Raw genomic sequence first — 27,321 nt, forward strand, 5'->3', positions numbered from 1 at the left:
TGAGCTCTGGACATCCATCATCCACTCCCCCTGCGGCCGGTGGGAACAAGTGCAGGGCATGTCTCGAGCTCGTCAGGAGCTCTGTTTTCATTTCTTGCGCACCTCGGGCAGCTAGGACCTGTTCTTCATGATGCAGGCAGGCAGCCCCAGATGGCAATACATCCCCCCTCCATGGCTTCTTGCTCCCATCCCCCATAGACCACCTTGAGAGGCTTGTACACTTGATATGTCTGTGACTCTACATCAGCTCTAGCTAGTCTGTTGAGCATGAGCACTTCTTTGTATTAAGGGTTTTTTCTGAAGTAATATAATTAGCCGCACTTTATTTGCAAAAAAAAAAAAAAACTATCAAATGGTGGAGTGTTTAAGCGATATGTGATAATACCTCAGAAATGCTGCTCGAAAGTAAAAACACAGTTAACTTGGAGCAAATTCACTTGATAAAAATGATACCTCCTCAATGCCGCTTGATATCAAAAGAGAAACATCTGCTGCTGCTGCTTAATTTGTGTTTCACAATGAACTCCTTGATATACCAGTACTTTGTTATTGTTCTTGTCCTCTAGGTGATTTCTTCTTAGTTAGTCTCTCATAAAAACATGTTGGAATCGAAACTAATTCTTCCTTTCATAAAAGACTAGTAAATGTGGCTAGCAGATATAAAGAACTAAATTTTTATGTGAGTGATACATCTTCCATGGAATGCATTGCCAGTGGATTCTTGTTGTGATCTTTTAATAGTTTAAATTAAAATTGTCCTGATTTAGTTTGATGTTTCAGAAGAGTAACTCATCTTGATGTTAGTCAATCTAGACCTTTGAAAGCACTTGAAGGGTCCATTAAAGTCATCATTTATACTCTTATTATCGAGATGGAGAAAGTCTCTAATAAAGAATCCAAAAATGTAAGACAGCTTGCAATGCTAAGTGATGGGGATATGAACGCCTTGGTGCACATATTAGGTGCCTGTGATGTTCTCGACAAGATTTTTTTGCAGCAGGTTTGTCTTTCTATGTTTTCCAGATGTGATATTCAGCTCAATCACAACTTTGTTAAAAGAGAGTGAGTAATTGCAGTTGTCATGCGCATGCAGGTGTGGCCAACCAATTCTTCCTTGAAGCATTGGTTAGAGGAACATCAAGATGGCTCTGAAATTGACAAGCTAAAATACTCCTATTTTCTAGTAAACAAGAGTCCCTGGTATTCATAACAGTAATCAATACTTTTATTACTGTGATAAGCATTGTTTTGGTAAAATCATGTGTTTTGGCCTTTTATAACGTTTTTAAAACATGAGACAAAGTGGAGGAAGAAAAATTATATTTATGTAGTGCAGGAGCACAACTTGAGCCTTGCTCTTCATTTGAACAGGGTTCTTATGTTAATAGTTCAGAAGTAGTGGCTTAGTTGATGCAATCAGGGCCTTGCTGTTTCATACAAAGGAAGCCGAGTGCAACTTATATGATATGTAGCAATAAGTGATTGGAGACGGTTGTCTGTCAAGTGCTCTACCTTGCTTTCAACCATCAGTAGATTTAATGCTTAACAAATTCCAGAATTGAGATGTAATCAAGTCTTTGAGCGTTTTAGTGGTACATGTACTTTCATAGCCACTTTAACAGAGGAAAAATGGAAATCTTTGGTGAGATTCCTCACATGTATGGGTTATTTTCTCTATTTTAAGGCAGCAATCCTAAGACTAGTCTATGTAATCCATCTATTAATACCCCTCCACATCTAGGCTTACAAGCCCCATTTGTATACGTGTGGTCAACACAGATGCTCAATATGTTCTTTGTATTTGAGTGAGTGCTCTTGGTCTTCATGACTAGCATTCTTGGAAAACGGACTTGGTTGTTGAGGAAAGATTGCTGGACAGCTCCAGTAAGCAAGGTGGTGAGTGTTTTCTTGATATCTGCTGGTTTCCACTGTGAAATATGTTGCATTCCTCTGAGTTGTTTCATTGTGAATGCACCCTATCAGTAGGCACTTTCTACTAACTTGCATGGGAGGCCCCCCCCCCCCCAAACCCCATGAACCACACCTTGGATGTATGCTATAAACCTTACGGTTTGTGCTTTCTATTGTCTGCTCTCTCTGCTCAAGCCAGAGCTAGAACACCCAGGTTCTTCTCTATGTGGGTGGAGATTGCGACTATGCTTCAGCATGACTGATGAGGGATTTTCTGACATTATATGTATCCTTATACTACCAGTTAGTTTCTTCTGTTATCAATATTTAGATTTAGATTGTTATATTATCCATCTCCAGACACTTGTATCATTGTACAAGCAATTGTAACTTATGGTCTCATAGGTCATTTTGGCCTCTTAGAGACATTAATACATCATTTCATTTCATTTCATTTAAAGAGGGGAGATCAAGGCCACCATATAGGATTATGCTGTAGAACCGTTGGCGCAATAAGTAGTGCCACAAAACACATGCAGAGCTCCACAAGGAGGTGAAAATAAAGCAACTCATGTATATCTCAGATTATCATCCAGTGAAAGAAGTGAACTCACTTATCAAGGGCTCTAGTGGAGCTCAACTAGCTGTTTCTAGATCAATATTGCAAGGAAGCTTGGAGACTATTCTAGGAGAATTAGCATATGACCTCTATTACATCACCATATTTTTAGCATACCTTTGCCCATTTCCTTTACTGTGTACTTTGTCACACCCTCTTGCTCATGCCCCAAAGCTTTGTCCCACTACTTATATTCTTTTTCATGTTATAGTGGTGAGTAGAGCTATTGATCGCTTGGAAAATGGTAGAGCCCAACATAATGATGGAGCATAGGGGGCCATCAATTCACGAGGCATGCAACTTGGAAAATGGAGCCCAAGATCATGATGGATTGGTTTGCAGTTTGTAGGTGCCCTATCTCTTGAGAAAGCATTAAAAATGCTCATCACCAACACCAAAAAAACCTTGGACAATAGCAATAATCAAGTGCAGCGAGGCCTTCTAGACAAGATCATGAAACTTGAAAGTGAAGCCAAACAATGGAGGAATGAGAAGGCACACATGCTAATAGAAATTCAACAACTAAAAGAGGAGATTTTGGTGTTGGAGAGCACTAGTTGAGAGGAAGGAGAGATCCAAATAGGCCTTATACCGACGTTAAAAGCAACGAAAATGTAAATAACAAAATTTGCCCCCGTCGTCGCAAAAAGCTGTTGGGTATCTCACACGCCTTACTTACGCCTACGCTCATATGGGAGTGTGCGGGTGATCACTAGGACACTGGGGCACTTTTTACTCTCGGTAGGAGAGGTTTTTTCCCCCAGATTATGTGTACTATTTTGTATGTGCTTGTGGTGCACACTTACGGGCACTTACTGTGTTCGGGTGTGAACAGCCCCTTATAACCCTAAGGTATAAGGGTTATCATTTGTACTTTCAGCTAACACTCTATTCAGTACTATTGCATTGGGTGTCGTGCTCAACTCTGTCTCTCACTCTCACACTGTCTACTGCACTTCAGCTGCACCTCGATCCTCTCCCATCTGACATTTGGTATCAGAGCTGGTCAGCAGCTCTGTTCGGTTCCCGAGGACTTGCGTCAGCACTGACAGCTCGTCAGTACCTGTCTGGTACAGCACGTTCAGCCTGTACCTTCGTCAGCAGCCACGTCACTTGCAGCTCAGTCCTGCCCGTCAACAGTCGTAGTCGTCCGTCAGCAGCTCGCGAGCAGCACCAGGTCCACGTCTGACATTCAGCTGCAGGCGCTGACGTATGCCAGCGCGCTGTCCAACAGTGCAGTCCTCGTCAGCCCGCAAGTCTGACGCCCTGTCCCGCCAGACGAGCTGCTCCCGTCTGCCCGCCATCTGACGCCCTGTCCCGCCAGACGAGCTGCTCCCGTCTGCCCGCCGTTTTTGACCACGTGCAGCCCGCCTGCCCATCGCGACTGGTCAGCCAGTCTGACGACCTGCTCCCGCCTGCCCACCTGCCTTTGTCACGTCAGCAGCTCGCGACGTGCTACACGACCAGGTAAAATTTTCAAAAATTTTATTATTTCAGCCCAGAATAAAATTCTGGAAGCGGCGGTTCACACGCAGTTGGCACAGATTTACTGGAAAAGTAAATTTCATGCAAATTTCTGACTGAATGGTCAGAAAATTTTGGGGCTTTTGTGTATTTGGAGGACAGATGCATTTAAACTGCTGATACAGTCACAGACCGACTGTTTGTGACAGAAATTTTGGGCAGAAAATTTTGGGGTTTTTGATGTTTTAGTGCTGCTGAGCACTAATTGCACCTTGGAAAGCGTGCATCAGTGACAGTTTTTGTGACAGAGTACCCTTTGCACATTAATTGCAGACTTGTGTTTGCTGCAATTTCTGGAAATTTGCAGATTTCCAGCCCGTACTGCATTGACATTGCTCAATTGCCTTTTGGGAAATAATGGCAAATCAGGGAGGAGATGTATTCACCTATGTGTCCAAGGAAGACCGATTGGATGGGAACAATTATTCCCTTTGGTCTTTTATGATGAAGAATGTATTAGTGGCAAAAAATTTGTGGGATTATGTCAGTGGAGAGGAAGCACGACCGGGAGTTGTGGCTCCCGCTACTCCTCCTCCAGGAGGACGTGCAAGAGGGCAACCTCAGCCCCCTCCACCTCAGCTCGCTCAGCCACTTCCCCCAAGAACTGCAGCTCAGAAAACTTGGGATACACGGGATGCACAGGCTATGTCGCTGATTGCATTGGCAGTTCAGCGTTCTATCATTCCTCATATTCGTTCAGCAGCTTCTTCACAAGAAGCTTGGTTGATATTGGAGCAGATGTTTGCAGGAAAGAATGAGACTCGCATCTCTTTCTTGAAGAAAGAGCTAGAGACTCTAAAGATGAATGAGGGTGATTCTATGCAGGATCATCTCAACAAAATTCAAGACTTGCGGGAGCAACTCATGAATGTGGATGAGTACTACTCAGATGCGCAGCTGATTTCTATGACATTGAATTCACTTGCTCCCTCTTACTTGGCTTTTCATACTGCCTTGAACCTCACTATGAGGATTTCGAAAGAGCCCATCACTTTCATTCAGCTTGTCAGTTTGCTTCTAGAGGAAGAGCAAACTAGACGGAACAGTGGTGTGGATGGTATAGCCTCTGAGCAGGCTTTTATGTCAAGGCAGAAGGGTAAAAACAGCCAAGGGAAAAATGCTTCGCAGAGTTCTAGTAGTAGTAACACTTCACAGACAAGTCAGAAACAGGGGGGCACGCAAGCCAAGAAAGGAAAATGCCATTACTGCAAGAAGCCTGGCCACTACATCACTGAGTGCAGGAAGCGCATCGCCAAAGAGAAGAAGAAGGAGTCAGGGATGTCTGTTTCTGCAGCTCCTTCCACTGCCAGTGAGTCCGCGTCCTTTGTTGCAGACAGGGACTATTGTTTTTACACTTGCAGTTATGATGTCTCTTGGGCTGATAGAGCATTTAGCTCTACAGAAGATGCTGACACTTGGTTCTTTGACAGTGGTGCTTCACGGCATATCACATCTCGTAGAGATTTGTTTGCTTCTCTTGGTGCACCTCCCGTTGGGAAGTCTGTTCAGTGTGCTAATAATGCATCATACCCTGTTCGTGGTATTGGGGAGATTCAGCTTACAGCCATTGATGGCTCTATTCTCCGCCTACAGGATGCTTTGTATGTGCCTGGCATTAAGAAGAATCTGCTTTCCATTTCTTCTATGGCACGTTGTGGTTTGCAGGTCACCTTTGATGATGACCGTTGCATGGTCCGTGACAAGGAACACATGACATTGGTCTTGACAGGTTCTTTGTGTCATGGGTTATATGAGTTGGATGCTCTTTCGGTAGATCAGTCTGCATATTTGACATCCACTCTTACTCCTGCTATGTTAGAGGCAGAGTTATGGCATGCTCGTTTGGGGCATGTAAACTATGGCAGCTTGATGCTATTACAGCGTACTCAGATGTTGGATGGATTACCTCTCTTGGAGAGACCTCCTGAGCATTTATGCGAGGGTTGCATTTTGGGGAAAATGCATCGTTTCTCTTTTCCCCGTGATGTTGCTTTTAGAGCAACAGCCAGATTGCAGCTTGTGCATTCGGATGTTTGTGGGCCCATGCAGACACAGTCATTGGGTGGTTGTTACTATTTTGTAGCATTTATTGATGACTTTACACGTTTGTGCTGGGTCTACTGTTTGAAAAATAAGTCAGAAGTGTATGATGCATTTTTGGCTTTCAGTGCACTTGTGGAAACTCAGTCTGGTTGCAAGATTAAGACTCTCCGTTCGGACCGAGGGGGGGAATACATGTCCTCTATGCTGAATTCTTATTTGCAGCAGAAGGGCATTATCCATCAGTACACTACTGCATATACTCCACAGCAGAATGGGGTAGCAGAGAGGAAGAATCGGTCACTCATGGAGATGGCCAGATGTATGCTGAAGGCAAAGAGTTTGCCTCATAGTTTTTGGATGGAAGCCGTCATGTGCGCTTGCCACATTTTGAACAGATGCCCTACCAAGGCCTTGAAAACCGTCACACCTTTTGAGGCTTGGCACAGCCGCAAACCTTCTGTTGGCCACTTCCGTACTTTTGGGTGTCTTGCATATGCCCATATTCCACAGGTACTTCGAAAGAAGTTGGACAACAAGGCTGTAAAATGCATCTTTATGGGATATAGCAGCGAAAGCAAAGGCTACAGACTCTATGATCCCGTGACCAAGAAGGTTTTTGTCAGCAGGGATGTTGTATTTGATGAAAAATCAGAATTATCCTTGGCTGGTTTTGATACATATCAGGCTGCCCGTGATGTCTTTGAAGGGCTGCTGCCCATCACATTTGGTGATTCAGCTGGTACTTCAGAAAATGAACCTAATGTTCAGCCAGCTGCTCCTATGGAACATGCAGTAAATCAGCACATTGCTGAAACTGAAATTCAGCAGGAACTTGTACACAGTCAGGAAGCAAGACAGGTGCCTAGATGGTACACGCAGACTATGAGAGATAGTCATTTGGAAACACCCTTGGCTGGTCGTACTCGAAGGCAAACTCAACTGCATGATTCAGCACATTCCATGGAGTTGGTTATGGCAGCATGTACTCATGATAATGAGGAGCCTGAATGTTTTGAGGATGCACGACATAGTGTGCATTGGATGGCAGCCATGCAAGCTGAATTGGATTCTATTCATAAGAATCATACTTGGGATTTGGTGTCTTTGCCAGTTGGCAAGCGTGCCATTGGTACAAAATGGGTCTACAAATTGAAAAGGAATGCAGATGGATCCATAGATAAGTACAAGGCACGGCTGGTAGCTAAAGGCTACGCACAGAAAAAGGGCATTGACTATGAGGAGACCTTTGCTCCTACCTCCCGTATGATGACCATTCGGTCTATGATTGCCTTGGCTGCACATTTTGGTTGGAAAGTGCATCAGCTGGATATAAAGACTGCATTCTTACATGGGGAACTTCAGGAAGAAGTGTATGTACAGCAGCCCATTGGTTTTGCAGTTGAAGGCTCAGAAAATTTAGTATGCAAGCTGAAAAAAGCTCTATATGGTTTGAAACAAGCTCCACGAGCTTGGTACGCAAAGATAGATGCTTTCTTGCTTAGTCAGGGGTTTGTAAACAGCCCATCTGAGTCTACCCTTTATGTACATAAAGAAGGGGGATCCATGCTGATTTTGTGTCTATATGTAGACGACCTTTTGCTCACTGGAACACGTGCTGATCAGATTTCAGCATTCAAAAATAATTTACAGCAAACTTTTGACATGTCTGACTTGGGTATTTTGCACTATTACTTGGGCATCTAGTTTGTACATGATGCTTCAGTACTATTGCATTGGGTGTCGTGCTCAACTCTGTCTCTCACTCTCACACTGTCTACTGCACTTCAGCTGCACCTCGATCCTCTCCCATCTCACAAAAGCGTCGTTATTGGCGACGCCATAGAACAATCATTATTAGAGTCGTTATCAGCGTCGCTTTTTGCGTCGGTATCAGCTGATACCGACGCAAATAACGAAGCGTGGAGGTAATTTTGTGACACTAATAGCAACGTTAACAGGGACTGCCTTTGGTCATGTGAGGCGGCGCAACTCGTGTGGAGAAGAGCAGGCCGCATCCTCTGCTGTATAGTACCCAACCTTGGTTGTATCTCATGGGGAGCTTTCTGCTGGCAAGCAATCAGCTAGGGGCGTCACCTTTTGTATGAGGCTGGGATGCTAGACACGATATTCATTATTGAGATAGGGTCGTGCGCAATGGTCAGTTTGGAGGCTCTACCCATCCGCCAAGTACTGTAGCCCACATTCGACCGCTTTGAGGTATGGGAGATCATAGGGAGTCTTGCTGGATGGCATATCTGGAAGGCGCGATGTCAAGAGGTTTTTGGCGGGGAGAGACTTTCAATACATGCGACTTTAGCAGAGCTCTGGACCTCCATCATCTACTCCCTCCGCGGCCGATGGGACTAGGTGCAGGGCGAGTCTCGAGCTCATCAGGAGTTCTGTTTCCATTTCACACGCACTTGGGGCGACCAAGACGTGTTTTTCGTGATGCAGCCAGGCAGCCCTAGATGGCGATACACCCCCCCCTCCATGGCTTCTTGCCCCCATCCCCCCTAGACCGCCCTGAGAGGCTTGTATACTTGATATATATATGTGACTTTGCATCAGCTCCAACTAGTCTGTTGAGCATGAGCACTTCCTTGTATTCAGGTTTTTTCTGAAGTAATATAATTAGCCACACTTTATTTGCAGGAAAAAAAAAAGACTACTACCCACCAGAGGCCTAGTTGGCTGCATATAGAATACTCTGGCATGCATCCATTGCCTTTCGGCTTAAATGTGGCACCTTTGCAGGTCATTGCTTTTCTTGTGGGTAGGGTCATTTTATGTTTGAGTGTCCTGATAAAATGGATAGAGAGGCTGCCCCTATGGTAGATGTAGAAATGTTAGATGAAGAGCAAAAGGATAGTGAAACCCCTTTGCAGAGGGCTATGGATATGGGTAAACAACATATGCACTCATGTGAGCTGTCAACATCTGCTTGGACAGAGGTTTGCTCAAAAAATAGCAAAATACTTGAGGCTCGGCTATCCCCAATCCAGAACTCCAGCCCTCATAATTCCTTGTGCGCATATGTGGAAGGAAGTGTGTATCTCCTCTTGATGGCTTTCCTTCGGATGCTCCTTCCTTTGCTTTGAGTGGAGCGGGAACTGCTATTGTATCGTAGTGATTGCCCTAGGGACTCACCGACACACCTTGCTTTTGATCGTAAAGGCAAGGTGATCACTACTGGAATCGTAGATACCATCATTCGGCCCTGCTGAAGGGAATTGACCCTTCCTCTTTGAAGTCTGCTCATTTGGGCCAGAATGCTTTTGCAGTTTTGGCAGATTTCCTGGATGATGGGATTCTTGAGACATTGACAAAGAAAGTCAAGCGAGGCGTGAGCAGCCTTGTCCTTGATTTTTTTGGTTTCAGGTATGTGGATTGTCACTTGGAATGTTCAAGGGATTTGTTCCCGTAGTAAATAGCATGGCATGTGGCGTATTTTGCGTGAACATAGTTGGGATGTATTGTGTGCTATTGAGCACAAAAGTCATGATGATGTCAGTTGTATTTTGGATTGCCATGGTTTCTGTTTTTTTAATGTTGGTAGCAAGGCAATTGACTACTCAAGCGTCCTTATAGTTGTGCATGAGAATTTCCAGCTAGTGCTCATTAAGAATGATGTCCATGGATGCTTTCTAGTAATTGAAATTGTTTCCAAGGGCAGGTGTTGCTGGTTGGCTGTTACATGCCTAACAACTCATAGCAGTGTTAGGCCTTGCGAAACCATCTTCACATATCTTTATCTCAGGGAAGACTTGGTTTACTTATGACGATTTTAACATGTGCATTGACTCTTCCCAGTCTACTTCAGAGCACGTTTTGATGGATACCCTGTAAAGCCATGGTTGGAATGTTGTTGTGATGGACGTTCTCAAACAGAATCTTTGATCCTGGCCTTCTCCATTGGCTTCAGGTTTTGCATTTCACTCAATCCAATACTTGGCCACGTGATCTTGATTGGACCGTACCTATGCCATGCATGAGGATTCATTTTTACCAGGAACTTTGGAAATGCAAGTGTTGCAGCAATACGTCTTATTAGATCATTTTCCTTTACAGCTTGACCTGATTAGGTAGCTCGTGGGTGCTTTTGCGGGTCTCTTGGGCAGGCTACCCTAGTAGAGGTGTCTGTAGATGATCTCAAATGGGGTGTGTGTGTGTGCTCGGTTATACGCCGTGTGGGCTGTGATAGAGGGCTCAACAAATTCTATGTTGGACCCACCAGCCATGGTCGGGAGGAGGAATGAAAATATAGTAGGGCCCATGTGTGTTTGATGGATGGAATCGGAGGGCACAAAAGGGGAGACCACATGTGCAAGTGGAGGATAGGCATTGAGAGGTGCTTGTGGTAAGGTTACAAGGAGGCCTTGATACTGATGAAGTCTTGGAAGGGTAAGGAAGAGGTGCAACTGATGGTTGTGATATAGGTGGCTGGGAGGGGGATGGGGAGTGCTATGGAATCACGGGACAAAGAAGTGGAAGTCAAGGTGGTTATAATATAGCTTTGTGAGCAGACAAAGCTCTCATCAAAGGGAATGTACAATAGGAATTTTTCGAATGCACCCACATTTTTGCTAGGTCACACAAGGCTAAACTGAGTCATTTTGATAAATATTACTAGGATAGAAAGCATCATTGGGCATAAAGATTGTATCCTACAATTAGCATCTTTTAGAGCTATCTGTTATCTTTCTTGGGCACATGGAAGTACACATCATTTGGAATGTCTTGTTTTATGGGAAAATTATGGATGTTCACAAAAGAGATCCAAATAGAGCCAGAGGATACATTTGAGAAGCATGAGAAGACATGGCATATCTATTTTCAATAGACAAAGGAGAAGTACAAAATGCAAATGTCCTACCTGTCACAAGAATGAAGCATGTGATTGTTCTTTATCTAGAGAGCCATTTGGCTGCTTTTGTCTAGTTTTCCCTGCTCAAAGATGTTTGGGACTCTTACCTTCAGAGCCTTGTACATACCAAGGGCTATTGATTAGACTGCAAAGGCCTGTAGATGACATACAGGAGGTAGTCAGCAGACAATCCCAAGGGGTGCATGACCCTGGGCACTAGTAGAGGGTCGTTCAGAGGGATCATTGACAGGGAAAATCTAACACCCTATTCTCAGGCCTTGTTGGGTTTGTATGATATCATTCTAGGAATTCATAAGATCTGCTGGAATATATTTTGGAGCTGAGAATTGGAATCTCACTTGTAGTAATTATCCTTACATGGTATGTTACATCTCAATCAACAGCAGGCTGCGTGAAATGGATAACCTTAGTGTAGGTGCCCTGCATAATCTGGATTTTCTCTCATTGTGTTTGGAACTAAGTTTGGTGAAAGAGAGAAACTGTCCATGAGAGAGGCTGGGTTGTCAGAAAATGTTAATTCAGTTTTGAAATATTCTCTGCTGAAAAGGCTGATCTGTTCCCCTTTTTTTATTGCTGTAAACTCCCATGTAATGTCTTGTGCAAACATTTACATTAGTACTCCTTTATTGCTTTGTGGAATGTCAAAATGGACTTGATTGTTTCCTTTTTCTTGCATTTGAAATTGCTATTCACTGAGCATGTCATTTTTGCTTTACTTCTCAGGTCATGCCTTGATGATAATGAAGCATTCTTGACAACTGCTGATTCAGTCATTCGTAAAGCAACTGGTGCTGTCAAATATGTGCCTGGATGGGAAGATCTACAATTTAAAGCTGCATTTCCTGTACAAAAGCCACCTGGCGCAAACTTCTATCCTGCAGATATGGATCGAGAAGTATGTCCTGGCTTTTGTACTGTTTTCTGTAGATCAGCAACACACACATCAAGTTGGCTTGTTGGCTCAGCTTAAACAAAAAGAATGTGCTTTGCACATGACCTATTATGGTCTAAATGTACTGCTTGGTGCATGAAACTGTTGGACTGAATGCCTGCAGGAATTTGAGTTGTGGATAAATGGGGTAAGTAAGGAAGAACAAGAAGCAGCAAGAGGCTTTTATACAGTCATCCACAGAGATGACAATAGTAGCAGCAGTGCTTGTTTAGAGCACCCACATACAAACAATCTCTCATCTGGACCTGATTTGCATATAGTTCCTTACTCCAAAGAGTATAATGATCTTCTTACAGTGGCAGCTCAACATTTAAAAAGAGCAGCAAGTTTTGCAGATACACCGAGGTATGGTGATGATGTCATTGTTCTTGTTTCTTCTTTGGACTTGCAGATACACCTAGGTATGATGATAATGTCATTGGTCTTGTTTTTCCTTTTTTTGGTCAGAGAACAAGGACATCTATTAATAAATACCTTAGAAATGAACTCACAGAGGCAAAATATTGGTAGAAACTGGCCATATAAAGGACTCTGCTTGAGTGGTATATAATGCCAAACCATATGGGATTGTAGATTGAAGAAACTGCTTGTATCCCAAATGCTAAGAAAAATGTCTTTCCTTCTTCTCATGTGCTCAGAGGGCCCCTGAAACCTCCCCATCTCTCACAGAGTGAAAATCTATGGCAGTGCCCCTTGTTCCACTGTGATTGTGAAAATTTTGGAGTGGGAACCTTATAAAACAGGCTAGGGATGAGAAGGATATGCTCCACTAAAAATCCTCATATCTGTACATAGGGCCTCTATCCATGACCCAAGATACACCCCCCAAGCCAAGGCACTAACATAGTCTCAGATATATCACGGAAGACTATTGTCTACACCTCGTTGGCCATGTGGCAATCCCCCAAGTAGTGTCTTTGTGTCTCTGTTGGCTCTCTTAGGTGGCCAGTTGCTTTCTCAGTGGGAGACTGGGTTGCTTTTTAGGAGCCACGGCAGGAGATCTAGAGGTAGAGACTATAGGATCTCAGAGGTGGCAGAGTTATGGCAGAGATAGTATCAGAGGGAGAGCAACAGACCTCTTGCCAGACCTTTGGAGGAGGCTCGACGACAGCTTTAGGTGTAGGAAGATTTCACTCTTGCTATGGCTAGTAGCTCACATGAGTTTGGCAGTTGGTACATGTCTCAGCTATAGTAGGGCACTAGTGGCATGTGGGAGATGTCGTGAATTAAAGGAGACTCAGAGGCGTAGTCTACAAGATTTTTTAAAGCTCAGCTGGTGTGGAGGAGAGCCCTCAAGATGGTCTATCATGGCACAACAGAGAACTGATCGTGACTTGGGGATAGTAGGTTGGGTCATGGAAAGAGGCTGAACATGCAGATATAAGGATGTTCATGGGAGTGACTCTTGAGTCTTTCCTCATTGTTGGCCAGCATTTGAGCAGGATCCCCTCTCCAGATTACTTGCAGGCACAATGCACTGGGGGCCACCGTTAGAAATGGGAATTTATTGCTAGTATCATTGCTTGGTACATTTGTACTGGGAGGTGCAGCCATTCTATAGACCTGGATGTTTTATTGTAGAGACTCTTTCTAGGATTTGGATAGATATCATGCATACTCTTTCTGGGAGGAGGCAGAGAATGTAGGGTGGTTCTGAGAGGATGAGGAAGGGAGAGACACTTTCTTGTGGACATTGAATTCTGGCACCTTCTTTCACCTAGTCCTTTACATGGTCTGGTACTGTAGCTCACTTGATTGGTTGTTCACACAACCATTGTATTTATGATGTACTCATTTGCTCCTTATGGGAGGTTCTTTCTACTTTGTCTTTTACCTTAAGGGGAACTTCCCCGAGGTGTCATTAGTAGAAATTTCTCTCTTTGGGAAAAAATTTGCATGACTGTTACACAAAATCTGAGAGGTGGCTTCACTGGGGTCTTACCGGAGTAGGTGGTTTTGTGTAGCAACTAACTTACCAGTGGCTGCAAGAGGATGGTTTCCTGAAAGGATTGCCAAAAACTAGTAATATGCATGGTTTATGCTGAGCAGTCTGCTCTCTTTTGTGCCATTGGAGTGAGGCTAGAGCGAGGCTATAGTAAGGCTAAGGCTGGGTTGGGATGACTGCTCCAAGATAGAGGAGAGACTGCATACAAGTGCAAGTTAGGAAGGGTGAGTGCAAGAGAGGAAGTATGAGTGCAGGGAAGGCAAGATGGTCCATGTGCAAGTGCAAGCAAGGAAAGGGCGAGTGCACAATGTGACTGCAATGAACAATGTGGACGAATCTGAGTGTAATGAGAGCTTGAGACTCACTGGAGCAAGATTGATAGATGGAACAAATAACAGATGACCAGTATGACTTTAAAGTACACCAGGGATGAAGAGAAACTAGATGACTCTATAGAAAATATATCACAAACTTGTGACCAGAGCTTGCTCAGCATGGCTGCAGCCAAGGCAGAGCATGACCATGGCTGAACCTCATCAATACTCAAGATTCTACAACTCACGTACACACTCCATCATTAACCTGTATCTAAAAGCTTCAGTGGACAGTTCAGTGGGTTCCACTACCCAAATTTTTTCAGAATTAACCTCCTGCTGGAGCTATTGGAGATTAACAGCCTATTGGAGCTACTGGCGAGTAACTGCTTGCTGGAGGAGAGTTGTGATGGTGCACCCTGGCCAAAAGCATAAGTCTACTTCCCTCAAAAAGTCACTTCGTAAGGTGTAGTTCATTGTTCCTGTGACTCTCCTGCAGCCTTGCTAGAGTGAGACTGCAGCTTGTTGGCCAGCAGACCCTGGTTACACATTTTCTAATATAACACTGTACCATTAGGTGGTGTTTTGGAAAATTTTCGCCTTTTAAGAGTTACAATACATTTAAATTGACTCATACATGTTGCCCTGAAAGCTCATCCACATATTTAAAGTTCACTACTGTCTATAAATAGAGGTATTCCTTTATCTTATTGAATGTTATTCCAATGTACAAACAGTTTGAAAAGGCTACTCGAAGCAAAAGCAAATGCATTCGTGTCTGATGATTATTATGATTCAGATGTAGCTTGGATGGAACTGGTAAGTTACATACTTTGAAGTTTTGTGTTCTCTTTGTGTCTGAATGTCAAAAGATATTTGAACATCATATCAAGATTTAGGGGAGGGGTAATCAACATTTGTTAAGTCAGTAAAGAGCAGCTCCTTAAAGGTTATGATTGCACGAAGTTTCATGATTATGTTAAACATTCACTTATTCATGGTTGTTATGTTTGAATGATGGTTTAAAGTTGTATGGTATACTTGTCTCTGATCTGGGCTTCTTGCTGTTTTGTGTCCTCTGTGAGCTAAGATATTGGCTATATGCCTTATGGGGAAGCTACAGTGAGACTTTATATGATATTCCTATAGTGCAGGAATGTGCATTAGTGTATCATGGTGGTTCATCAAATAGCAAAAAATAGGATGAAAATAGGAAGAAACTGTCTTGATGAATTCAAATTCTTCTGCATCAAAGGGTTAAGATGAAACCACATATCCTGGTGGAGTGTCAACCACCAACAATAGGGCGATAAGGAAGAGAGCACAACTAAATAATGATGGATGATCAAAATAGAAGAAACAATGAAAAGTGAAAATGTGTTATGCTTCCTATTGGTGGAGCAATTTTCCCATGCTTCAACTAACTCACGGGCTTCTCAATTCTAGGGCTCTCATTTGCATACAGACTGCATCTAGTTTCACTATTGATTACGTTTGCTGCTGTTCAGCTAATATATCATTTCAACTTACAGGCATGTATAGGCTGTATATCTCACACTATTAGAGCAATTGATCTGGCAGAAAACACAGCTTAGTTTTATGGCTTTGCATGAGGAGAATAGTTAATATGCAAAAAGCACAACTTGGCACGTTTAAGGCAATATAAATCACTACCTTTACTTGCATGGTTTGCCCATTTGCACAAGCTTTATGTTATTTCACACTCATTTCCTTGCCCTATATAGTGGCAAAAGGGTTTCAAGGCCGGTGTTTTTTCTTTGTGCTCAATGGGAAATATGTGATTTCAGAGTATGTTTTGTAGTGTTAACAGCAAAGGTCCAAAGTTCTGCTGCAATTGTGTGATACTGTTTTCTCAAGCATCATTCCTCGTGGTCAACTAGTTGGTGATCAGCTAGTGTTTCAGAGAGTTAGATTCTCATTGCTAGGTATGTATTAGCATTGCCGTAGAGTTCCTGACCGACACGCTGTGTGTTCACCATCCCACCATCGTGCCTCCCCCGTTTATCCCGCCGCTACAGTGCCTCCCCACCCTCTGTCTGTCAGTGCGCCCCCCTCCCTGACTGCCACTGTGCCACCCTCCCACTGCCTAGTCACCTCACACTTCCGCCCTCTTGGCAGACACTGCGCCCCCCTCCTTCTCTGGCCGCCACTCCACCTCCCCCCCTTCCGCCGTCTGCCAACTGGGCCCACCGCACCCCCCCCCCCCCCCCCCCCCCCCCAAGCCTGCTGACAGCCAGAAATCCCCCTGCGGCCACCCGCGGGACCACGACACTAGTGGAGAACAGCACCTTAATCTCCGCTGAAACCCCCCCCCCCCCTTCCTTGTTGCTCCCTCTTTTGCAGCGACACCCCACCCCCCGCTAGCAACACTGCAGCGTGTTTGGTAGGTTCTCAGCAGGGACGCGCAATGGAAACCCCTAGTGAGACGTCTGTGCATTCAGCGAGTGCCTCCCAATCAAACACCTTGCGCGTCATCCTCTCTAAGGAACAGCTCTTAGCCATCCGTGCCACAAAGCTGAAGCTAAAGGAAACAACAATCTTTGGTCAGGTAGTAGGACACTCCCCATCCAGGGCCTAGCTTCAGGACTGGCTTCACTCCACACTGCGCATCGGCACTACACAGATCATGGAGGTGGTTCTAATGGGCCAAGGGATCTTCATGGTACGGCTCACCTCGACGGACTCCACCCGTGAGTTACTAGCCAGTTCACCCTATATGTCCACGAAGGGAGTCATCTACATGGTCCCTTGGTATAGTGGCTTCATAGTGGAGGCATTTGTGCTCCACAACAAGTTTCTTCGGCACCTAGTTACCCTTCTCTTTTCCGAATTGGCGATAGAGTATCGCCAGTTGGTGGAAGACTTTGGACGGCTCTTTGGCACTGTCCTTCCTGCCTTTTTGCAGACGCAATGACAGCCGCAAGAGTCCCAAAGGTACGGGTGGCAGTGAAAGAGGCCAAGAATATTCCACAGTTCCTAGAGATTGAGGCAAGCGGACACTTCTTCAGGCAGCAGGTCATTGTGACTAGGCAGCTAGAGCAGTGCCTGCGCTGCCATGACTTTGGGCACTAGGCAACAGAGTGCACGCACTTCAGAGCTAGGTTAGCTTCATCGACAGGCCCACAGGTGGATGCGGATGATTTCACACAAGTACAGGGACAACAAAGAGGGAGACGGCAGGGGGGCCGCATGCACCTTCTCAGACAGAGCCACAGCAAGGAGCAAGAGGGTGAGTGTTGCCCCCAAGTAGAGCACCACGCGGTCCCCCTACCCGACAGGTCCACATGTCTACACATCCACCCTCCACAGAGGCGTCACAAGCCGCCTCACCCGAGGGCCCACAGCCAGCCCCCCCCCCCCCCCCCCCCCCCCCCCCGACTCTAGTCCACACCCCCCTTTCCCCAGAGCTACTGGCCCCCCCTCCCCACACCCGTCGGGTGCCTTTGACCACCCTACCGTCCCTCGATCCTCCCCGCCCCCCCTCCCCCTCTCCGGATCCCTACCTAGTACAGGTGATCCCTCCCCCACCCATCCCTCCTCCCCTCCCACAGGAGGTGAGAAGCCCCAGACGCCGACATCCTCCACCCACCGGCAGTCTAGTCTCCCCTCCCCCCCTGTGTGTCTAGCCTCCCCTCCCCCCCTCACACAGCCACCAGTTCATCCGTCCATGCCGCCTGTCACACTTTCTTGAGACAGGCGTAACTGCTACCATAGTAGTTTTTTCGTAGGGGGATGTGGTCTTACTTGAGAGTTGCGGAGCGCGGACTGTTTCCACTACCCTTGGAGGTGGGAATCTTCATGGTGCGCAAGTCTAGGAGCGGCAAGGTCCATCTACTAGCACCACCGGATGGACCAAACTACGCCTTCTCCCTTCAAACCTCTCACACAGGAGACTAGACGACGACTCAGATAGAGGAGGAGGTGAAGAGCCACTGAAGAGCCACATGGCAAACCACATCTCCCTACGGATGGGAGAAGATGGACTAGCACTTTTCTCCCAACAGTGGCCAGGTTGCATGATGGACATCAACTGGTGGGCTGGGGTAGAGATCCCTCATCTGAGCATTATCTTTCGAGCCCCTCTACAAGCAGTGGAGAGCGCCGATGGATGTGATCAAGTGGCCCCTGGCATAGGTGGCCCGTTTCTACTAGTATACGGAGTCTCGCCTCTCAGCCTGGTTGATAGATGCCCTGGTGGTACCACCAGGTGCATCCATCACCCCCATGGTCTGCCCGAGGGCTACCATGGGGAAATGGAGTTCACTATCTAGGCCGGCAGTGAAGCGTATCCACATGCCTCATAGTTTCTCTTCTTCCTCAGCAGCTTTCACATCGAATAGATGCTTGTTTGGTCAGTCACAGGTTTCCCTATGAGTTTACACCTTGCATCCTCGAATGTGAATAGCCTCCACTATAGTGGGGCACGTGGTTCCAGGAAGCTGATTGTTTAGCAGGAGCTGCAGCACCTACCCTTGCTGGACGGATCGACATCTTACTTCTACAGGAGCACAAGCTCACTCCCACCCAAGCCCAGCCGGTAGGGAAGGTACTCCCGGGCAGCTCGCACACTTTAGTTTACACCTTGCATCCTCGAATGTGAATAGCCTCCACTATAGTGGGGCACGTGGTTCCAGGAAGCTGATTGTTTAGCAGGAGCTGCAGCACCTACCCTTGCTGGACGGATCGACATCTTACTTCTACAGGAGCACAAGCTCACTCCCACCCAAGCCCAGCCGGTAGGGAAGGTACTCCCGGGCAGCTCGCACACTTTCTGGGAAAATGCCATCAGTGCCCACAGTGCCGTGATACTATGTGGACACAGTGTGAAAAAGCATGGAATGCATCATCATTGGACTTTCTTATTAATCAAGAGAGTCAATGTGATTGAGTCATTGATACTAGTGTGAGTGGCATGGATTATCCAAAAATACTAGATTTTTTGAAAATTTTAGCATATTTTTTATATTATTTATCGTTAAAAAAATCCAAAGAAGTTAGAAAAGCTTCTAGATTAGGATGACATGCAAAAAACAAGTTACTTTTTCAGCCAGTTATAAGATTTTTCAACAAAAAAAAAAGATTAGCAAAATCGCACGCGTCGCGATCGTTGTTGACAGGTTGAAAACTACACTTTGAACTGGAAAAAGAAGAAGAAGTGATCTGAGAGGTCCCTGAGTAGATGTACTGAGGCTTTACTCCCCTTCCAAAGCCAGCAGAGCCATCAAATTTGGGTTCCGAGCAACAAAGGAGCTGTAATTTTGATGCATGTTTTTGGTCTACGAAGGAGCTCCAAGAGAACTAATGCCTAGAGATTGCTTCTGAGTAGTGCTAGACAAAGGATTTAAGGTTTTATTAATAGATCTCTACTTTCTTCCATCTATGATCCTCGATGGATATGACCTTTCGACAAAAACCCCTCTGACATTGGTGAACCCGACGTGAAAGGTCGTCAGAAGAAGGAAAGATAAGATGGGAGAACCTTCGAACACAATCTCTAGTGATGTTTTGCAACAGTTGGTGCAAAATATGAATATGCTTATGCAAGTACAATAGCAACAACAGGTGATGGAAGCTTCTGCTCAAACAAAAAGTGTTGTGATGAATGCTTTGCAGGCAGTTGAGCGTGAGAAAAAGTTATTCAATGGCAGGAATATATTTGCATATGTACATACCTATGCTCAAAAGATGGAATTCTTTGGGGTAGTTCAACTTGCATGGAGTCGGTATTTTGTACGTGTTACTATACATGAACTGAAAGCGCGAATTACTGAATTATACATGTAGGATGCTGATTGGATAGCTTTCAAAAAGACACTCAGGAAAGAATTTTACATTGCAGATACTAGTTTAATTACGCGCAAGACTTTTCAGGAGTGGGTTTTACAACCCAATAAGGGTCTTTTGGCTACAGAATTGTTAAGAGAATTTGAAAGTCGATTTGAGCAATTGAATCTTGCAGAACAGCAAGCTCTTGCAAGCCAAAAAATTGAATTGTTTCTGCAAGCAGTTGATCTTGAGCTTCAAGAGAAGCTTAATGATTTGCTGGAGGATCAGATTACAAAGACAGGTCTTAGAAAAGAGTGGAGACATGTCAAGATCGCATATCTCTAGCTTGCCCACTGTTACGGGCAAGACAGTTGATGTATCCGGTAAGCCACCTACTTCTGTGCGTAACCCTATGGCTGTACTTGCTATTGTTCCCTCTATTAGGAAAGATGTCTTCGATGAACTGGTCAAAGAGATGTGGGATCTTTGATTAAAGGTTGCAAAATTGGATGAAAAAGGACAAGAGGAAAGGGGACAGGCAATAGTCTCTAAGCCAGGAAAAAGATGTATGTGGTGTGATAGTGTGCAGCATGAGAGAAAGAATTGTGTTGTCTATCAGGAGGCCTTGGCACGACAGCTCATCTTTTGGAAAGATGGCAAGATCCATACACAAAAAACGGAATTGCCTCTTGCTTTCAATTTTGAAAAGGGAGGTATGCAGAAGTTGTTGGAAGACTTGGTTGTTTGAAATGCTTAAGTAGCAATACATGATTCTACTTTTGGTCTACAATTGGATAGAATGCATGGCCAAGTGATGGTTGGTCCAAAGGCTGAAATATGGACACATGCTTTACATGCAGCTGAAAAGTGAAAGGTTACTAATTGTGAAATGTCTCATGCAGGGAAAGACATTCGTGACAAAACTGGTTGGGAATCACCGATAGATGCATATTCAGTATATGCATATTTAGCAAAGGTTCAAAACACAGATGTACTTGTGGAAGAGAAACGAAAGAGAGAGAAAGATAATACAGGGACATCTAAAAGAGTAACAAGAAGAAGTGTGGATCAGCCTAAAGCTACAAATCAGTCACTTCCCCAGCATGTTATGGAAGAGGTCAGTCAAGAGGCAAAATAGGATAACAAACAAGAGGGCAAAAAGAAGGGCAAGCAGCAAGGGTATAAGTTGCAGTCTTACATTGAGACAGCCACAGATTTGAAGAAGGTTCTTGAATAACGGATCTTAAACAGTTGGGTGAAATTCACCTTGGGAGAGGTGCTTGGTGTCACCAAGCGAGAATTTCATGATGAGATCATTAATATAATTAAGAGAAGGCGTCAATTTCTTGGTGATACCACTGGTGCATTGCTGCAATTTGAAGAGGAAACTGGTTTGTTGGCTATTCGGGCTGAATATAAGCATGAAGTAAGTACTGGATTATCTATGCAAGATGCTACTAATCAGTGGACAACATGTGGAAAAGAGAAGAAAGTGTCAGATGGGAGAGGATCGAGGTGCAGCTGAAGTGCAGTAGACAGTGTGAGAGTGAGAGACAGAGTTGAGCACGACTCCCAATGCAATAGTACTGAATAGAGTGTAAGCTGAAAGTACAAATGATAACCCTTATACCTTAGGGTTATAAGGGGCTGTTCACACCCGAACACAGTAAGTGCCCGTAAGTGTGCACCACAAGCACATACAAAATAGTACACATAATCTGGGGGAAAAAACCTCTCCTACCGAGAGTAAAAAGTGCCCCAGTGTCCTAGTGATCACCCGCACACTCCCATATGAGCGTAGGCGTAAGTAAGGCGTGTGAGATACCCAACAAACCCCCCTGGAGTGAAGAGTGATCAAGTGTACAAGGATCATCCGCCACCAGAGGGCGTCAAATTCAAAGCATCGCGAAATGCTTCAAATTTGTCTCGTGGAAGAGCTTTGGTGAAGATGTCTGCCACATTGCTGGTGGTAGGACAGTAGACAAGGCTGATATCACCTGCATGTAGCCTCTCTCTGACAAAGTGGTAGTGAATCTCTATGTGTTTCGTGCGAGCATGAAACACAGGGTTCCGTGCCACTGCAATGGCACTCTGACTGTCAGTATATAAAGGAGTAGGCTCCGTAACAGATACATCCAAATCAGCAAGTAAGCGTCTAAGCCATACGCACTCAACTGCAGTAGTGAAGGCTGCCTTGTACTCAGCTTCACATGACGACGTGGCAACAGTGGATTGTTTCTTGCTAAGCCAAGAAATGCATGACGAGCCAAGAAAGAAACAATTGCCACTAGTGGAGTGACGAGTATCAAAATCACCAGCCCAATCAGAGTCACTGTAAGCATGTAACTGCAGTGGTCCCCCCTTGGCATAAAGCAATCCAAGAGCTCTAGTACCCTGCAAGTAACGAAACACACGCTTCACAGCTTGCCAATGCGACATACGAGGCTGATGCATGTACCTGCTCAAAACTGAAACGGCAAACTGTATGTCTGGCCGAGTGTGGCATAGATAGATGAGACATCCCACTGCTGGAGCATAAGTATGGATATCAAACAAATCACTGTCATCATGTAATGACAGTTTGAGCCCAGGTTCCATGGGTGTACAAACTGGCTTGCAATCCTGTAAGCCAAACTTCTCAAGAAGTTGCCCAATGTACCTTGACTGACATAATCCAATGCCTCTAGCATCATGTACAAACTGGATGCCCAAGTAATAGTGCAAAATACCCAAGTCAGACATGTCAAAAGTTTGCTGTAAATTATTTTTGAATGCTGAAATCTGATCAGCACGTGTTCCAGTGAGCAAAAGGTCGTCTACATATAGACACAAAATCAGCATGGATCCCCCCTCTTTATGTACATAAAGGGTAGACTCAGATGGGCTGTTTACAAACCCCTGACTAAGCAAGAAAGCATCTATCTTTGCGTACCAAGCTCGTGGAGCTTGTTTCAAACCATATAGAGCTTTTTTCAGCTTGCATACTAAATTTTCTGAGCCTTCAACTGCAAAACCAATGGGCTGCTGTACATACACTTCTTCCTGAAGTTCCCCATGTAAGAATGCAGTCTTTATATCCAGCTGATGCACTTTCCAACCAAAATGTGCAGCCAAGGCAATCATAGACCGAATGGTCGTCATACGGGAGGTAGGAGCAAAGGTCTCCTCATAGTCAATGCCCTTTTTCTGTGCGTAGCCTTTAGCTACCAGCCGTGCCTTGTACTTATCTATGGATCCATCTGCATTCCTTTTCAATTTGTAGACCCATTTCGTACCAATGGCACGCTTGCCAACTGGCAAAGACACCAAATCCCAAGTATGATTCTTATGAATAGAATCCAATTCAGCTTGCATGGCTGCCATCCAATGCACACTATGTCGTGCATCCTCAAAACATTCAGGCTCCTCATTATCATGAGTACATGCTGCCATAACAAACTCCATGGAATGTGCTGAATCATGCAGTCGAGTTTGCCTTCGAGTACGACCAGCCAAGGGTGTTTCCAAATGACTATCTCTCATAGTCTGCGTGTACCATCTAGGCACCTGTCTTGCTTCCTGACTGTGTACAAGTTCCTGCTGAATTTCAGTTTCAGCAATGTGCTGATTTACTGCATGTTCCATAGGAGCAGCTGGCTGAACATTAGGTTCATTTGCTGAAGTACCAGCTGAATCACCAAATGTGATGGGCAGCAGCCCTTCAAAGACATCACGGGCAGCCTGATATGTATCAAAACCAGCCAAGGATAATTCTAATTTTTCATCAAATACAACATCCCTGCTGACAAAAACCTTCTTGGTCACGGGATCATAGAGTCTGTAGCCTTTGCTTTCGCTGCTATATCCCATAAAGATGCATTTTACAGCCTTGTTGTCCAACTTCTTTCGAAGTACCTGTGGAATATGGGCATATGCAAGACACCCAAAAGTACGGAAGTGGCCAACAGAAGGTTTGCGGCTGTGCCAAGCCTCAAAAGGTGTGACGGTTTTCAAGGCCTTGGTAGGGCATCTGTTCAAAATGTGGCAAGCGCACATGACGGCTTCCATCCAAAAACTATGAGGCAAACTCTTTGCCTTCAGCATACATCTGGCCATCTCCATGAGTGACCGATTTTTCCTCTCTGCTACCCCATTCTGCTGTGGAGTATATGCAGTAGTGTACTGATGGATAATGCCCTTCTGCTGCAAATAAGAATTCAGCATAGAGGACATGTATTCCCCCCCTCGGTCCGAACGGAGAGTCTTAATCTTGCAACCAGACTGAGTTTCCACAAGTGCACTGAAAGCCAAAAATGCATCATACACTTCTGACTTCTTTTTCAAGCAGTAGACCCAGCACAAACGTGTAAAGTCATCAATAAATGTTACAAAATAGTAACAACCACCCAATGACTGTGTCTGCATGGGCCCACAAACATCCGAATGCACAAGCTGCAATTTGGCTGTTGCTCTAAAAGCAACATCACGGGGAAAAGAGAAACGATGCATTTTGCCCAAAATGCAACCCTCGCATAAATGCTCAGGAGGTCTCTCAAAGAGAGGTAATCCATCCAACATCTGAGTACGCTGTAATAGCATCAAGCTGCCATAGTTTACATGCCCCAAACGAGCATGCCATAACTCTGCCTCTAACATAGCAGGAGTAAGAGTGGATGTCAAATATGCAGACTGATCTACCGAAAGAGCATCCAACTCATATAACCCATGACACAAAGAACCTGTCAAGACCAATGTCATGTGTTCCTTGTCACGGACCATGCAACGGTCATCATCAAAGGTGACCTGCAAACCACAACGTGCCATAGAAGAAATGGAAAGCAGATTCTTCTTAATGCCAGGCACATACAAAGCATCCTGTAGGCGGAGAATAGAGCCATCAATGGCTGTAAGCTGAATCTCCCCAATACCACGAACAGGGTATGATGCATTATTAGCACACTGAACAGACTTCCCAACGGGAGGTGCACCAAGAGAAGCAAACAAATCTCTACGAGATGTGATATGCCGTGAAGCACCACTGTCAAAGAACCAAGTGTCAGCATCTTCTGTAGAGCTAAATGCTCTATCAGCCCAAGAGACATCATAACTGCAAGTGTAAAAACAATAGTCCCTGTCTGCAACAAAGGACGCGGACTCACTAGCAGTGGAAGGAGCTGCAGAAACAGACATCCCTGACTCCTTCTTCTTCTCTTTGGCGATGCGCTTCCTGCACTCAGTGATGTAGTGGCCAGGCTTCTTGCAGTAATGGCATTTTCCTTTCTTGGCTTGCGTGCCCCCCTGTTTCTGACTTGTCTGTGAAGTGTTACTACTACCAGAACTCTGCGAAGCATTTTTCCCTTGGCTGTTTTTACCCTTCTGCCTTGACATAAAAGCCTGCTCAGAGGCTATACCATCCACACCACTGTTCCGTCTAGTTTGTTCCTCCTCTAGAAGCAAACTGACAAGCTGAATGAAAGTGATGGGCTCTTTCGAAATCCTCATAGTGAGGTTCAAGGCAGTATGAAAAGCCAAGTAAGAGGGAGGCAGTGAATTCAATGTCGTAGAAATCAGCTGCGCATCTGAGTAGTATTCATCCACATTCATGAGTTGCTCCCGCAAGTCCTGAATTTTGTTGAGATGATCCTGCATAGAATCACCCTCATTCATCTTTAGAGTCTCTAGCTCTTTCTTCAAGAAAGAGATGCGAGTCTCATTCTTTCCTGCAAACATCTGCTCCAATATCAACCAAGCTTCTTGTGAAGAAGCTGCTGAACGAATATGAGGAATGATAGAACGCTGAACTGCCAATGCAATCAGCGACATAGCCTGTGCATCCCGTGTATCCCAAGTTTTCTGAGCTGCAGTTCTTGGGGGAAGTGGCTGAGCGGGCTGAGGTGGAGGGGGCTGAGGTTGCCCTCTTGCACGTCCTCCTGGAGGAGGAGTAGCGGGAGCCACAACTCCCGGTCGTGCTTCCTCTCCACTGACATAATCCCACAAATTTTTTGCCACTAATACATTCTTCATCATGAAAGACCAAAGGGAATAATTGTTCCCATCCAATCGGTCTTCCTTGGACACATAGGTGAATACATCTCCTCCCTGATTTGCCATTATTTCCCAAAAGGCAATTGAGCAATGTCAATGCAGTACGGGCTGGAAATCTGCAAATTTCCAGAAATTGCAGCAAACACAAGTCTGCAATTAATGTGCAAAGGGTACTCTGTCACAAAAACTGTCACTGATGCACGCTTTCCAAGGTGCAATTAGTGCTCAGCAGCACTAAAACATCAAAAGCCCCAAAATTTTCTGCCCAAAATTTCTGTCACAAATGTCTGTTACAAAAGCCCCAAAATGTGCATTCAATGTGTCACAGACAGACACAGCACGTTTCCCAATGCTGAAAACTGAACCTGCTGTTCAGCACGTTTCCCAATGCTGAACCTGAACCTGTTGCACGAACTCTTGTGTAAAAGAAAAGTGCAGAATGTTACCTCTGCGTGTTGACGACGGGCACGATTCCCGAGATAATGACTGCTGGGTACAGTCGGACTGACGCACAGGTACAGGCGTGCAGGTCCAGTGACACGCGCAGGCAGGACTGGGCGCGCGCTGGGCAGAGGAGGCGGTACCCAGGACTGGGTGGTGGAAACAGGTGACGCGCTGGCAGCTGGAGCTGACGGCACAGTCTAGCTCAGCGCAGGGAGGCTGCGCAGGCAGACTGACAGGCGAAGGGGCACGCTGGGCAGACACAGGGCAGAGGACACGCTGGGCAGAGGTGGCAGCACGCAGGTACAGGTGGCGCGCTGGGCAGGGCGCGCTGTGCAGGACAGATAGCACGCTGTGCAGGACACGCACAGGTACAGGCGGCTGGGGCAGAACTGGCGGGGGCTGGCTGAACTGGAGTGGGCTGCAGACTGCAGACTGAAGACTGCTCTGAGCTGAGCTCTGATACCAAATGTCAGATGGGAGAGGATCGAGGTGCAGCTGAAGTGCAGTAGACAGTGTGAGAGTGAGAGACAGAGTTGAGCACGACTCCCAATGCAATAGTACTGAATAGAGTGTAAGCTGAAAGTACAAATGATAACCCTTATACCTTAGGGTTATAAGGGGCTGTTCACACCCGAACACAGTAAGTGCCCGTAAGTGTGCACCACAAGCACATACAAAATAGTACACATAATCTGGGGGAAAAAACCTCTCCTACCGAGAGTAAAAAGTGCCCCAGTGTCCTAGTGATCACCCGCACACTCCCATATGAGCGTAGGCGTAAGTAAGGCGTGTGAGATACCCAACAGAAAGTAGCTGAAATTGCATTGTCTTGTAGCAATATGCATGGTGGAGTAAGACAAATGCAACAATATG

General features: G+C 45.3%; 1 protein-coding gene across 2 annotated transcripts in view; it reads left to right on the forward strand.

Annotated features, from left to right (window-relative positions):
- NUDT3 (nudix hydrolase homolog 3) overlaps nt 1–27,321 on the forward strand; it is a 231,830-nt gene that overhangs the window by 175,959 nt on the left and 28,550 nt on the right. For both annotated transcript variants that reach the window (XM_087687068.1, XM_087687069.1), the window contains exons 7-11: nt 914–1,000; nt 1,094–1,200; nt 11,706–11,877; nt 12,038–12,279; nt 14,931–15,012. In XM_087687068.1, the coding sequence (XP_087543194.1) occupies nt 914–1,000; nt 1,094–1,200; nt 11,706–11,877; nt 12,038–12,279; nt 14,931–15,012 (690 nt within the window). The remainder of the gene's footprint in view (nt 1–913; nt 1,001–1,093; nt 1,201–11,705; nt 11,878–12,037; nt 12,280–14,930; nt 15,013–27,321) is intronic.

Source organism: Lygodium microphyllum, chromosome 10, assembly GCF_053477565.2.
Source record: "Lygodium microphyllum isolate KBCC chromosome 10, Lygodium_microphyllum_v1.1.10, whole genome shotgun sequence".
Classification (NCBI taxonomy): Eukaryota; Viridiplantae; Streptophyta; class Polypodiopsida; order Schizaeales; family Lygodiaceae; genus Lygodium; species Lygodium microphyllum.